Source organism: Panthera tigris, chromosome B1 (genome assembly GCF_018350195.1).
Source record: "Panthera tigris isolate Pti1 chromosome B1, P.tigris_Pti1_mat1.1, whole genome shotgun sequence".
NCBI lineage: Eukaryota > Metazoa > Chordata > Mammalia > Carnivora > Felidae > Panthera > Panthera tigris.
The window spans coordinates 121,479,118-121,492,885 of record NC_056663.1 but is presented as its reverse complement, the minus strand read 5'-3'; the positions used below and the strand labels follow the sequence as shown (position 1 = coordinate 121,492,885).

Below are 13,768 nucleotides of genomic sequence, written 5' to 3'. Positions count from 1 at the left end.
CTCAGGAGTTCATAGACTTCCTGAGTTCATAGTTCATATGTTAATAAGACTTGCATAGGAGAGATTCCATAAACTCTTCGATTCAAAGTTAGGTAGTGAATTTGCAAGTATCCCCAAATCAAAATTTTGAATTTGCTATCTAGGAACATAAAACAGTTCTCTTAGACATTGGTTACTTTGTGTCTTCATTTCTAAAAATGTCCCTCAGAAATGTTTAAATATTTTGATAACCTATTTTATCTCTGTTTGGCTAATAGAGTAAGTTCAAAGGTTCCTTTGCGAGCAATGACATCAGAGAAACTGTTATGATCATCATTGGGGCCCTCGTCAAGAAGTTGTGTCAGAATGAAGGCTGCAAACTCAAAGTAAGTGTGAATCCAATCTTGTGTGTTATATAGTTCCAGACCATTCTATGTCTTACTGAGCTGCCCACCACTGGCCCTCCTATTTCCCCTTACCTTACGCCACTTTCTTTATTTCATAGCAATTATTGTTATCTAACATACCTGATATAATTCCGTTATTCATTACATTTATTGCTTATTTTTATCTTCTACTGAAATCATAAGCTCCATGCATAGATGGATCTTTGTCTTGTTAATGCCAATTGCTTAAAATAATATGTGATGCATAATGTTCAACAAATGCTTGCTAAAGAGTAAATAGTCTATTAATCCCTCACCAATTGTATTTATTAAGTGCCCACTATGTATGCAGCCTTCAATGGCATGTATGGTATAGTTCTTATTCTTAGAAAAAATATTAGACTCTAGGGCTATCTCCTAGAGGAGAACTTTATAAGTGTGGTTTGCAGTTTTGAGTTTTGATGGTGTGAATTTAGTTATTTCTAATTACCGAAAACTTTACATTTTATTTTTAATTTCATTGGCTCAAAGTTTATCCATTTGCCAGAGTGGACTATCAACTTTGACACCTTTCTCATAAAAAACCAAAAACTCACTTTGTAAGCTTAACTAGATGTAGAAAATCCAAATAGATTAGTATCCAATATAGCCTATCTTTCTATAATGCAAATAGATTGAAAATGTTAAATATATAAAAAGTCTTTTTCTGTCCACATTTATTATATAGCCAGCTTATAGTCAGCATTTTTCTTCTATCTCAAAAAAGACGTCACTGTATTATTTTGCTTACAGAATGCTTGCTCTTAAAAATAATATAGAAAACATTCTTGAAACCAAATAGTTCCAAAAGAGGCAACCCATAACTAGAATGTAAGCTAAGTGTGAAAAAGATTACTAAAAAAGAAATGGCATTGAAAATGTTTGAGTATCAGCTTAGTAAGCTCAGGCAGAGATCAAATTTGTACTATTTCTATGACATCAAAGAACTATAACTTCTTATATTTTCCAATTTCCATGATTATTTGAGTAGCCAATTTACCTCAGTAATCCTGTATCAAATATCTTGGCTAAAGACAAAGCTCATACCTGAAAACATCCATTCACATAATTTAATGAACATCTACTCTGTGCTAGATGTGATGTTAATCCCTTAATATAAAAATGCATAAAATATTCTACCATCCTCAAAGATCTTACACTCCATTTCTCAAATACAAACAAAAAATAATATTGAAATATAAACGAAGTGCTCTGAGAATACGGAATATGTAGCAAACTATTCTGTTTGGGGGTGCTAGGGAAAGTTTCACCAAAATAGTGATATTTGAACTTCATATAGAAAAGCTCTTTAGGTGAAGAGATGGTAGTATGGAATGAAGGACATTCTAGGAGAAATACAACAATGCATGAAAAGGCCCAATGTCAAAATTGGTCTGGTATGCCTGAGAACATGAGAAATTCTGTGGGGCTGGAAAACAAAGTATTCATATTTATGGGGCAGATAGATGAGAGTGGAAATACAGAAAAGAGAAAAGAGGTTGGATGTTTATTAATGAGAAGCTAACAAGTCTGACCTTCATTCCATAGAGAGAAGGGAGAATAGTGCGTTTTTAGGCAGGTGAATGATATGCTCAGATAATTTTTTATTTAGAAAGAAGCAGAGTGTATGGACCAGCTGTGGACTGGATTAGAGTCAGCAAGATTTGATTGGAAATATTTGCAACAACTGGGCAAGAATAAGTAAAGGTCTGAATTAACATAGAGGCAGCAGGTAGAGAGAAGGAGACAGCTTCAAGAGCCATTTAAGAGGTAGAGTTAATAGTACCCAGCGACTGATGGGATGTGGGTGGGTAGTGTGAAAGAGGTAAGAAGATGGGTGACTATTAAGCTTCCAGGGTAGGGTACTAGGTGTGGTGATGTCAACCACTTAAGCACAATTTATAGAACCCAGTTTGGGGGTTGGGAGGAGGGTAGAGCTATGAATTTGTTTTGGTCATGTTAAATTTGAAGTCCTTCGGGCCACCAAGTTGAGTTGTCCAAAAGGCAGATGACCATATCCACCTGCAGCCCAGAAGAGGAGTTAGGGCCAGGAACAGAGAGTGGCTGCAACCTTGAGAGAGAATAGAATAGCACAAGAAGGAAACTGAACAAAGAATTAAATGTAAAGTTTTGCTGATAACAGGAAAGCCAAGTTCTACTCACATCTTTAGATTTACCTTGTAGGTAGCTCAAAACTATCCACTATCACTGTCATTCAATTCTGTTAATGTTTTTGAGCAACTTTTAAAACAATGCATCTTTGAAGAAAATTAGTCACCAGATAGATTGTTGTAAATGCTCACATTTTCTTTTCAACCTTCTGCTATGGAATATTCATCTATCTCCAGCCCAAATCACAGACATATGAATAGGAAGAAAATGATGTACTCTAAGCAAAAATTTAAGGTATCTCCTTACAAGGCATACAATACTTCTACTGCCCAAATGGTACCTGCCATCTGATAGACTACTAAAGATTTTCCAGCATTTGCTAGCATGAAAGCTCCCACCTGCCCTGTGACAGTCCGAGTGGCAGCTGGTCAAGTTTACTCATTGAGTACAAAGCCCCCTATTTCTTTTTTCTATTAGTTTTTGGCGTACATTTCAACCTCCTTGCCTCCTAATTTTGTTTTTCCTCAAATTTGCATTTGAAAAAATTCAAACCTATAGAAAAGTTGTAAGAATAGCACAATTCCACAAACATCTGTGTACCCTTCATCTAGATTTGCCAATTTTCAACATCTTGCATATTTCCACTACGTCATTCTGTTTTATTTCATTTTATTTGTACTTATATTGAACCATTTGAGATTGAGTTGCAGATATCTGGCATTTTACCCCTAAATGCTTTACTTCTAATTACTTGAGTGCTATTGCATCTTGGCCCTTAAGATGGACAAAATACGTATATTTGTATTTATATTTATCATATGGTGAGTGCATACTGCTGTCTTTAATTCCGGGCCAGTACAACAAGCTTCTTTCTCTCCTTCCATGCCATAAATTTATCTTCCTTCTCCTATAGTGAGAACCTTGGTGTTCTAGAACATCAACCTGTTGATTCATTTGCTCAGGCCTAAAATGCACACAAAATAGTTTGGGAATTGCTACACTGATATTGCTACAAAAATCAGACTAAATAAAGGTTACGACTTCATCACAGTTCTTTTGTTTTGGAATATACTAAAGATAGACAGCCAGATGGGGCACCTGGGTGGCTCAGTTGGTTAAACGTCCGACTTTGGCTCAGGTCATGATCTCATGGTTTGTGGGTTCGAGCCCCTTGTCAGGCCCTGTGCTGATAGCTCGGAGCGTGGAGCCTGCTTTGGATTCTGTGTCTCCCTCTCTGTCTGCCCCGCCCCTCCCTGCTCCCCTGCTCATGCGCTCTCTCTCTCTCTCTCTCTCTCTCTCTCTCTCTTTCTCTCTGTGCCTCTCAAAAATAAATAAATGTAAAAAAAAAAAAAAGATAGACAGCCAGGGGTCCATATTCAGAAGTCTCTGTTATTCTCTTTTGTTTAGTTATGTTAGCAGTTTGATACACATATACATTCCCTTCTGTTTGAATTCACTTTTAGCAATCTTCCATCCTTGCTGATTGAGTTGTATTTCTTGAATATGTGAAATATTGACATGTTCAAAAGTCAAAACTGCATTTTAAAAGCATTCTCAAAGGGGTCCTGTTCCCTTTCTTACCCCTTCCACCCATTCTCACCAGCCTCCTCCATGTAACCAGTGTCAGTTTTTGGTTTCTCCTTCCTATGCTTCCTAAGCAAATGTACACACACATTTTTACTTATTTTTTCTTTCACAAAATATACACTCTTTTGTGTCTTATTTTGTCCTCCTAACAACATACCCGGGAAGCCATCCCATACTGTTCTCAGAGATCTTCCTTGTTCCTTTTAGCAGTGCTTAGAACTGCATGTGTCGGCATACCAGTGTCCTCAGCATCTCCCGCCTGTGGTCAGTAGGTGGTTTCTACCATTTTGCTGTTACAAATAATGCTGAGATGAATAATCATAGGCACACTTTTTTTCTCGTTTTTGGAGACATAGCCTCAGGGCTAGGGTTGCTGGAACAAAATGCAGATATGTTAGCTTTTGCCAGTTACCTTCCTTAGGAATTGTATCATTTTATGCGTCCACCAGTAATGCACGAGAACGCCTATTTCCCCATAGCCTCAATAGGAAAGTGTCTTATCAAACTTTTGAATCTTTTAATCAATCTGATAGTTGAGAAATGGCATTTCTCTTATTACCTGTGAAATTTAGTGCCTTTCCTTCCATTTAGAGACCTTTTATATCTTCCCCCACTCCTATCCCTCTCTCTCTGTCTCTCCTCTGGTGCGTGTGTGTGTGTGTGTGTGTGTGTGTGTGCGTGCGCACGTCCCTGTAGCTTAATTTCATAATTTCCAAATCCTACAGATGGATTAGATTTTAGGACTCTTTAAAGATGAAACTGAAGCCCCTAAAACATAGATAGTGACAAAAACCAGAATCTAGGTGTCCCTATTTTTACTTTGCTTTTCCATTGACTTACTAACTTATACTCAATCATTTTTTTTCCCTAGGCCAGGAAAAGGGGCCTTTTTGATTAAAGAACATATGTGAAAAGTACCTAGCAAAGTATCTGCCATATAGAAGACATTTTTTCTGAAATATTTTTTGAACTGTATGGCAGCATTAATCAAATTTTGATTCAAGTGGAAACAAGCCCTTTTTAAACATTGAGAACAAGACCTTATGGTCAAGTTCTAAGTATTTTCACCAAATTATTACTTAAGAAGAAGTATGTGGCATCATTTAGGTGCCATTTAATTGTTGCTTTAGAAATTCAATGAGTGGATAGTTTTACGAATAATCAATCACAAAGGAATTTTAAAAATGACTTTATACATTCAGAATGTGTTCAAAAGTAAATATACCTATTTTTTTAAGTGTTTACTTATTTACTTTGAGAGAGAGCAAGTGCACATGTGCACACAAGTAAGGGGCAGAGGGAGAAAGAGAGAATCCCAAGCAGGCTCTGTGCTGTCAGCATAGAGCCTGATGCCAGGCTCAATTCCACAAGCCATGAGATCATGACCTGAGCTGAAATCAAGAGTCGAATGCTTAACTGACTGAACCACCCAGGTGCCCTATATATCTATTATTAGTCGTATAAATTGCTTCTTACGAATATGTTAATTTTTGCATTTCTTAAAAAAAAGAACACCTTTATAAAGTATACTTATTCATTTTTATTGTGTGTCTCAGTCAGGCAACTAGTGCAAAACTTTCTAAAACTTTAGGCTGTTTTTGGAGCGCCTGGGTGGCTCATTCAGTTGGGCATCTGACTTCAGCTCAGGTCATGAGCTCGTAGTTTGTGGGTTCAAGCCCCATGTCAGGCTCTGTGCTGACAGCTCAGAGCTTGGCGCCTGGTTCAGATTCTGTGTCTCCCTTCCTCTCTCTGTGCCTCCCCTGCTCATGCTCTGTCTGTCTCTCTCTTTCTCTCTCTCTCTCAGATAAACATAAAAAATAAAATAAAAATTAAAAAAAATAAATAAAACTTTAGGTTGTTTTCTTAGGTCCAAGAGTGAAGCCAGTGTTGTCCAAGCCTTGTGTAATTTGTGGTCGTATGTATGTTTGAGGTAGTATGTGATTTTTTTTAGGCAGTGGTAGAAGCCAAGAAATTAATCCTAGGAGGACTTGAAAGAGCAGAGAAAAAAGAGGACACCATGATGTACCTATTGGCTCTGAAGAATGCTCTGCTGCCGGAAGGCATCCCACTCCTTCTGAAGTTTGCAGAGGCTGGAGAAGGGCCCGTCAGCCACCTCGCTACCACTGCTCTCCAGAGATACGATGTCTCTTTCATAACTGATGAGGTAAAAGAATATTTGTAACATAAACAAAAGAAAAGAAGCATGCCTAAACTTGAGTCAAATGCAAAGTTCTGTGAAGTCATCCTATTTTTTTTTTCCAAACTGAGGATCTCTCTTTCCTGTTTAGAAATAACTCTTAAATTGAATTTAAGGCTATTTTGAAGCAGCCTCACATTTTGAATAGATAATGTCCCGTATCCTGAAGCATAAATATTGAAGCACATTCTCTTATTTTAAGAAACAAACTCTTTCCAGAAATATCTTTACTTCCATAAGTTTTAAGATGCTGTTAAATTTTCAACACTGAAATATCCTGGCTTAAGGATTACTGCGGTGGTTCCTATAGCTACATTTTCAGGAAGCCATCTAAATTAAACTTTTCTAAGAGCGGAAAAGTCTATAAGCCTCAAGATAAGCTGTCTGCTGAGAATGATATTTCCGGTTTGCAGCTGAGAACCCTCCCACTGCTTTTGTGTCAAAGTCGTAGGCTGCAGAGCATGATGGCTAGGGCCACAAGTGTTTGAGACAGACAGACCCACAAATAAATTGACTGTTCCTTCCCAGTTGTTTTGCTCAGGTGAGTCATTTAACTCCTATATACCTGAGAACAAGGCCAAGATTTAGGGGAAATAAAAAAAAGCAGAGGGAAGTGGGAATTGAAAGAACTGTTCAGAAATGCCTAGTACAGAGCACCCCCACCTCACTCCATACCACATAATGCTAGTAACCAATGAAATTATTCGTTGCCACAGAATGCCATTATTTTGGCAAGTTTTCTTTGGTGTTAATATTTTGTTTAAAAAAAAAAGTCCCTAATGTAGCCTGTGGACTCCGGGTGACAACGACATGGCAGTATGGGTTTTATCAAATGTAGGATGCAGGATGTTGATAGAGGTGAGGTTGTATGTGCTGGGCAGGGAGGAGCCTGGAAGCAAGGGGTATATAGGAACTCTCAGCTCAGTTTTGCTGTGAACCGAAAATTGCTCTAAAAAATGAAAGTTTTATTAATTTTAAAAAAGGATAAAGGGAAGATCCTGAGAGACTCCATTGTAAGGAAATATCAGCTAATATAGCCATTGCTCCCCAGAGATCTATTGCTATGTGACAGTAGTCTTTAAAAGTCAATATTAGTTGGGTAACACCATGATAAGCTGCAATAACAAATGAGCTACAAAATCTCAGCTTATCAAAAGTTTATTTCTCATTCATGCTATGCCTAGTGTAGGTAAGGAAAATGTGGCTCTAAGCCTACTAAAGTAGTAATAAAAACAGAGGGAGAAGGCACAGCAGCTCTTAACTGTCTCAGTCTAGAAGTTTCCCATGGCCGTTCTCTTCATAGTCCATTAGCTACAATTACGGCCCCAACCTAACTGCAAAGAACCTTGGGAAACGTAAGAACACACGTATGTTTTAAGAGCACAACTGTTCCTGCTACAATATCAATTTAAAAAATCTAGATGTGCACTAAGTTTGAACATCTTTGAACAGGTCAAGAAGACTTTGAACAGGATATACCACCAGAATCGTAAAGTTCATGAAAAGACTGTGCGCACTACTGCAGCTGCTATCATTTTAAATAACAATCCATCCTACATAGAAGTAAAAAACATTCTTCTCTCTATTGGGGAGCTTCCCAAAGAAATGAATAAATACATGCTCACTCTTGTTCAAGACATCCTACGTTTTGAAATGCCTGCAAGGTATGATAGAGTGCACCTGTCTCTCCGTTTATTTAAGCAAGCTTATTTTATTTGTTCAAGCTTATTTGTATATTGGTGTGGTACACATGTGGCTGGTAATAATGGTGTGGTCATTTGCTAGTTTATGTTGCATAAAACCAAAGTTTGCCAAATTTCCCATGAGAACTATTTAGCGGGCCAGATAAAACAACTTCACTCTGGCACTATGATTTGAAACCCGGTGTATGATTGTTACTCTGGGTCTCCTGTTCAGTCTGTAAATATATATTGCCAAATGTTTATAATGTTTTACAACCCAACTACATTTTTAATAGGATTATTTTTATAAACAGCATAACAAAGCGATGTAAATTCTCACCTAATGGTCTTCCATGTTAACTTTCCAAACGTTAGTGACCTAACGTTGAAACCTCATCTATCACAGATCAAATGAATTTGCCATTTAAGTTAAATACCTTAAGCATGGCTCATGTTTGGGGACTCCTCAAGGTATGAAGAGTGGGATCAGCAGACTTCATCAGGCTCAGTAACTCTTACTGGATTCATCTTCCTTCCAGTTCCTGGGTCTCTTCCTCTTCATTCACTGATGTCTCCCTTCAAAGTGGGAGTTCCCCAGGGCTCTCTGCACTTCCTTACTGAAATGAGAGGGCTGAAAAAGAAATTTCCATTTCCCCTGAGTTATTTCCACAGCAGTATCCCCAGGAAAGATCAAATTTGAGTATTTTAAGTTGAAAAGGAAAACAGATATGGGGGGGAGTGGGTGTTGGAAAATGGATAAAGAGAAAGGAAAAAAAATAAGGCAGTAAAAGAAAAAAGGTGTGAGAGGAGTGAGTAGACAGGAGAAAAGAGCAGGGACAGATAAGGAAGAAGAAGGAGCAGATGAGTGAGGGAGGAAGAAGCAAAGTCTATCTACAACCATGTGTTCCTAGTAGAATGGATTTGACTTCTATTTCTTTGTTTATTTTTATGAGACTCTGACAAGGAGATCCTGAGTGGGTTTTCTGTCCTTGTCTTGTGAACCTAGTGATGCAGGGGATGGTAAAAGAGGAGGCTGTGGGGTAGAGAGCAGCAGGGAAAGGCGAGGAGACCATTGGAAACACTGAGGTTCAGATTCTCACGATCGGAATGGTTCGAGTTGGAAAGGACATCACAGGCCACTTTGCTTGGCATCTCTCCAGTGTGCGGGTCTAGTCTCCTAGCAGGGGCATCCAGTCTTTGCTTGCACCTGGCCAGTGGCAGGGGACTCACCTCCCCTGAGGGAACTTGTGTCATTATTCACAGTGTCACTAGGACTTCTTTGTGTAACTGAAAGCTTCCCATTGGCCCTATTTGCCCCAATCCTTGGAGCAAAGCAGAGCAGGTCTAATCATTTCATCCACCCGCAGGCCCTTTGAATATTACAAAACAGATATCATGGTGTCCTCAGCCCTTCTCCAGGCTAAATCTTATCACCTAGTGATATTGGGTGGTGGGGGGCACCTATAGGGTCACCATTCCCACCTCTCAATAAGTTTCTACCTCAGGTCCAGATCCTAATTTCTTGAGTGGATTATTTTGATATTTTTTGTGGTGGTGTCATAAATTTATTATTCCTGATATGATTAGTGTTAAGTAGTCAAGATTGGAAAGATCTCAACAGTCCTTAGATAGTAGACAAGATAGAGGCATAGGGCAAGGTTTAAGACTTACTTTAGAGGAGATGATCATTTATATATGGGTTTTACTGAGATGTCTCTTTAATTGAAAACTACAGAAACAGAAAAAATTCCTGGAAATTAACTGTGATATGTCATCAGCCACTGGTATCATTAGAGAATGTAGGAAAATATTTAAAGAAATATTGGGCAACTGCTCCACCATCCCCTGTCTGGTACAGCTTTCCTTGAAAGTATATACTATTTAATAATACAACCATAATGATTCATGGAATATGTGTTTTCCACTCCTGAGGTGTGTCCATCAGTTAGTTTAAGCCATTCATAGCTGGGCATCCTCGTCTTGCTGTCATTTTGATACCAAACCAAATTTCAAATATCTGAGGAATGAAGGGGAAAGCCCTAACCCTGATGCTGGCCCTCCAGCTGGCACCTCCCCAGTCTTGGAGCAGCATGGAGAAAATTTGGCCCCTCTTTTTTCCACTGAGGATTTGTTTTTTTTTTCCAAATCTGACTTGGGAAGCAGCCATTTCAATGAATGTGCTTTTTCCTTTTACGTGTTGCAGCAAAATGGTCCGTAGAGTTCTGAAGGAAATGGTTGCTCATAATTATGACCGCTTCTCCAAGAGTGGATCCTCTTCTGCCTATACTGGCTACATAGAACGTACGTAACCCAGAAAGGGGTTCTTCCTCTCTGCCCTTCCGCAAGTTGGTATCGTGGGAACTGTTACTAAACTACAAGAGTTGTTTTGTTTTGTTTTGTCATTAGGTACTCCCCATTCAGCATCTACTTACAGCCTTGACATTCTTTACTCTGGTTCTGGCATTCTAAGGAGAAGTAACCTGAACATCTTTCAGTACATTGGGAAGGCTCATCTTCACAGTAGCCAGGTAACTCATTTTCCATTAATTTTGCTTCATAAATATATACGAAATTAGTCTGAAGTAAAATAAAAAAAAACATACTGATGGTAACACCACAAAATGCATAAGTTAATGGTGGCTTCTGTTTTAAGTTGCTCACAATTCCATCATTTGCAGGAAGCTATATGGTTTATGATGCCAGAGAAAGTTTCAAGCATGAACTTGAAACCTAAGTAATTTGATTTACTAGACTCGTTAAACATCCATTCGTCATTTCAAAGGCAAACGTATTCACAAAGTTGAAACTGTGCTAATATTTTTCAGAAATGTTTAAAAAATATTTTATTTTTATTCATAGATATATCCGTTAAAGCTCCACTTATCTAACTCTGGAATATATTTTCCTTCTCCGGTTGTTTCTTAATTTTTTTTAATGTTTATTTATTTTTGGGAGAGAGAGAGAGAGAGAGAGAGAGAGAGAGAGAGACATAGAGCACAAGTGGGGGAGGGGCAGAGAGAGAGAGAAGGAGACAGAGTCTGAAGCAGGCCGCAGGCTCTGAGCTGTCAGCGCAAAGCCCGGCGCGGGGCTTGGACTCACTAGCTGTGAGATCTTGACCTGAGCCACCCAGGCGCCTCCCTTCTCTTCCCTTCTCTGGTTGTGTCTAAGAACAGATTGATTCCCCATAAGAACTTTGACTCTCTAAAGAGCCCATCTATATTTTTCAGTACCATTAGGAGAGAAAAGAATAAATTGTAGGCATGTGATGACTGACTGAATTCCATCTCTTTAGTCTTATACAAAATTTGGTTATAATCTATAAAGTCTTCCTAATTATGAAATATACTTCTTTTTATGCATATCAAATTATAGCCTTCTAAATAAGCTCATTTAAGTTTTAAAAATGGTCCAGTCCTACACAAACTTGAGTTCTTATCAATATTATATTATACACCCTTTGGTAGGACGCTAGTCAGAATACCTCTATCCTGAGGAATGTCCTTGTATCCTGAGGAATTGCCATCTGTTTTCTGATATGCGTTCTGAAATGCCAAGCACCCACTGGGTATGGGGCTGGTACAGAGGATGGAGAATATGTAAGATTCCTATGCATGGTGGAGATCTTGATGTGAGCCTCCATCATCTTTTCTTTCAGCTAGAGAGAAAAGTTTGGTAGGAAGGGTGTGAGTCATGCCTTGGAGTGTTCCATATCCTCTTGTAGCAATAGCCTCAAGGCAATTGTCCCAGCATTTCTCCATCTCCTTCTTGGGGCTCTGCCAAACAGCTGATCCATTATGTATGACAGTCCTGGAGGGATTAAGAGTCTCAAGGATGACACCACAAAAAGGAAAGTTCATGGCATTGGCAGTCACACAGAAGGGGTTTGAGTTCTGCCTCTGCCATTTGAATTTTTTGTTTTTAGTTTTTGCCTCTACAAAATGGATCAATGGGTGTGGGAACTAAAGGAAGAAAATGAATTCACCTTATGTTCAGGCACAGAGGTGTGGTTTGTTTTGTTTGTTTTGTTTTGTTTTGTTTTTGTTTGCCTAGCTGCTGCAGATACCTCAGGTTTTGGAAAGTTCTAGCAATAGCCCAGGAGCCTCACCATCACTTACGGAATAGGCAAGGAGCTTACGTCATGAATGTGATCTGCATTTCCCCTAGGTAGTCATCGAAGCCCAAGGCCTGGAGGCCTTGATTGCGGCCACTCCCGACGAGGGGGAGGAGAACCTCGACTCCTACGCAGGCATGTCAGCCATCCTCTTTGATGTTCAGCTCAGACCTGTCACTTTTTTCAACGGATACAGTGATTTGATGTCCAAAATGTTGTCGGCATCTGGTGACCCTATCAGTGTGGTGAAGGGACTTATTCTGTTGATAGATCATTCCCAGGTAATCCATTCATTCTGCAAATATTTATTGAATCCCTAGCGTGTTCTAGGCACATTTTAAATGTGCTCAATGCTTGGAGAACACAAGACAAAGTTGCACCCATCTAGGAATTCACATTCTAAGCACCCACCCTAGTGGTATTGCCGCCCGCCCTTCATCCTTTTCCCCTTTGTTACAGGTAAGCAGGGTTTTCTCTCAACTTCATTAGCCCATGAAGACATCTCACTGTTGAGGCAAAAGAGGATATAGTCAATATAATATGAGTATAATAATGCCACATATATCTCAATAAAACTGAAAGAAAAAAAAGACAATACTGATGCTGACAGAAACAAAGAAATTAATGGAGAAAATAACCAAGGCTCTTTTTGTTGTTAATCAAAACTGTGTCATATGGCTATCTCTAGCTTCAAGGAAAACTGGTAAATGTAGTTTTTCAATGGGTGCATTGTCACTCGGAACAAATGAAGAGAAGGACAGTGAACAGGATCTGTCATATCCCTTAATCCTCAAGGTCACATATGAAAAAACAAGTCTCAAATTATATCACAAGTTTACATTGCGCATACCCATTGTAGTATTGATTCTGGCGAGATGAATTCTTAATGAATCTATGAAGAAGGCGTAAGAGTGCTGAGTAAGTGGTCCACATTTTAAGACACAGGAATAATTACGGTTCAACACCATCTGTGTGTATTCAACTACCTTTCAACAGTCTGATGGTCAGAATTGGGGTGTGAAACCTGATAAAAACAGTAATCTAGATCAGGCTCAGCAGACAGTTTATGTAAGAGGCAGAAAGCAAATATTTTAGGCTTTGTGGGACATATGGTCTCTGTTGCAACTACTCAACTCTGCCACTAGAGTGGAAACAGCCATCAGCAATATATTAACAAGTGAATGTGCTCCAACAAAATTTTATTTACAAAAACAGCAAGTGGGCCAGATTTGCCTGCAGGCCATAGTTTGCCAACTCCTGGTCTAGATTATCTTTTAAAGTTCTTCTGTTCATTAAGAGAGGGCACCTAAGGCGTATTCTAAGGCAAGATCATCCTGTAGCTATTAAACATAACCCAATGTCTGAATTTCAGATTGGAGTATTTGGCAGATCAAGGGTAACCATACAAATAGGCTCTTTGAGGCTCCCTGGCTCTGCAGAGCACTCCAGTAATGCCATCCCAGCTTCAGAGGCACATACCACTCTAGGTCAAGTGCTGACATTGAAGGAAATTTTGGCAGTGGATAGCCTGTCACAGCCACCAGGGCAGATGGAATTACTCTGTGCTTACTCTTGCTCTCTCTTTTCGTCTAATTGGATTACTCTTCAGAGAAGGCTGTCTGATAAAGTCAGCTTAATAGAGAGATCCTCTTTAGCCAGCAAAGACCATATTTTC

At 39.0% G+C, this 13,768-nt stretch overlaps 1 protein-coding gene across 1 annotated transcript in view; it reads left to right on the top strand.

Moving 5' to 3' along the window:
- Positions 1-13,768, top strand: part of LOC102968367 (microsomal triglyceride transfer protein) — a 41,737-nt gene that overhangs the window by 19,879 nt on the left and 8,090 nt on the right. Inside the window, exons 9-14 of the mRNA XM_007080961.3 lie at positions 258-365; positions 6,055-6,267; positions 7,753-7,964; positions 10,186-10,283; positions 10,389-10,510; positions 12,147-12,374. Of these exons, the coding sequence (XP_007081023.2) occupies positions 258-365; positions 6,055-6,267; positions 7,753-7,964; positions 10,186-10,283; positions 10,389-10,510; positions 12,147-12,374 (981 nt within the window). The remainder of the gene's footprint in view (positions 1-257; positions 366-6,054; positions 6,268-7,752; positions 7,965-10,185; positions 10,284-10,388; positions 10,511-12,146; positions 12,375-13,768) is intronic.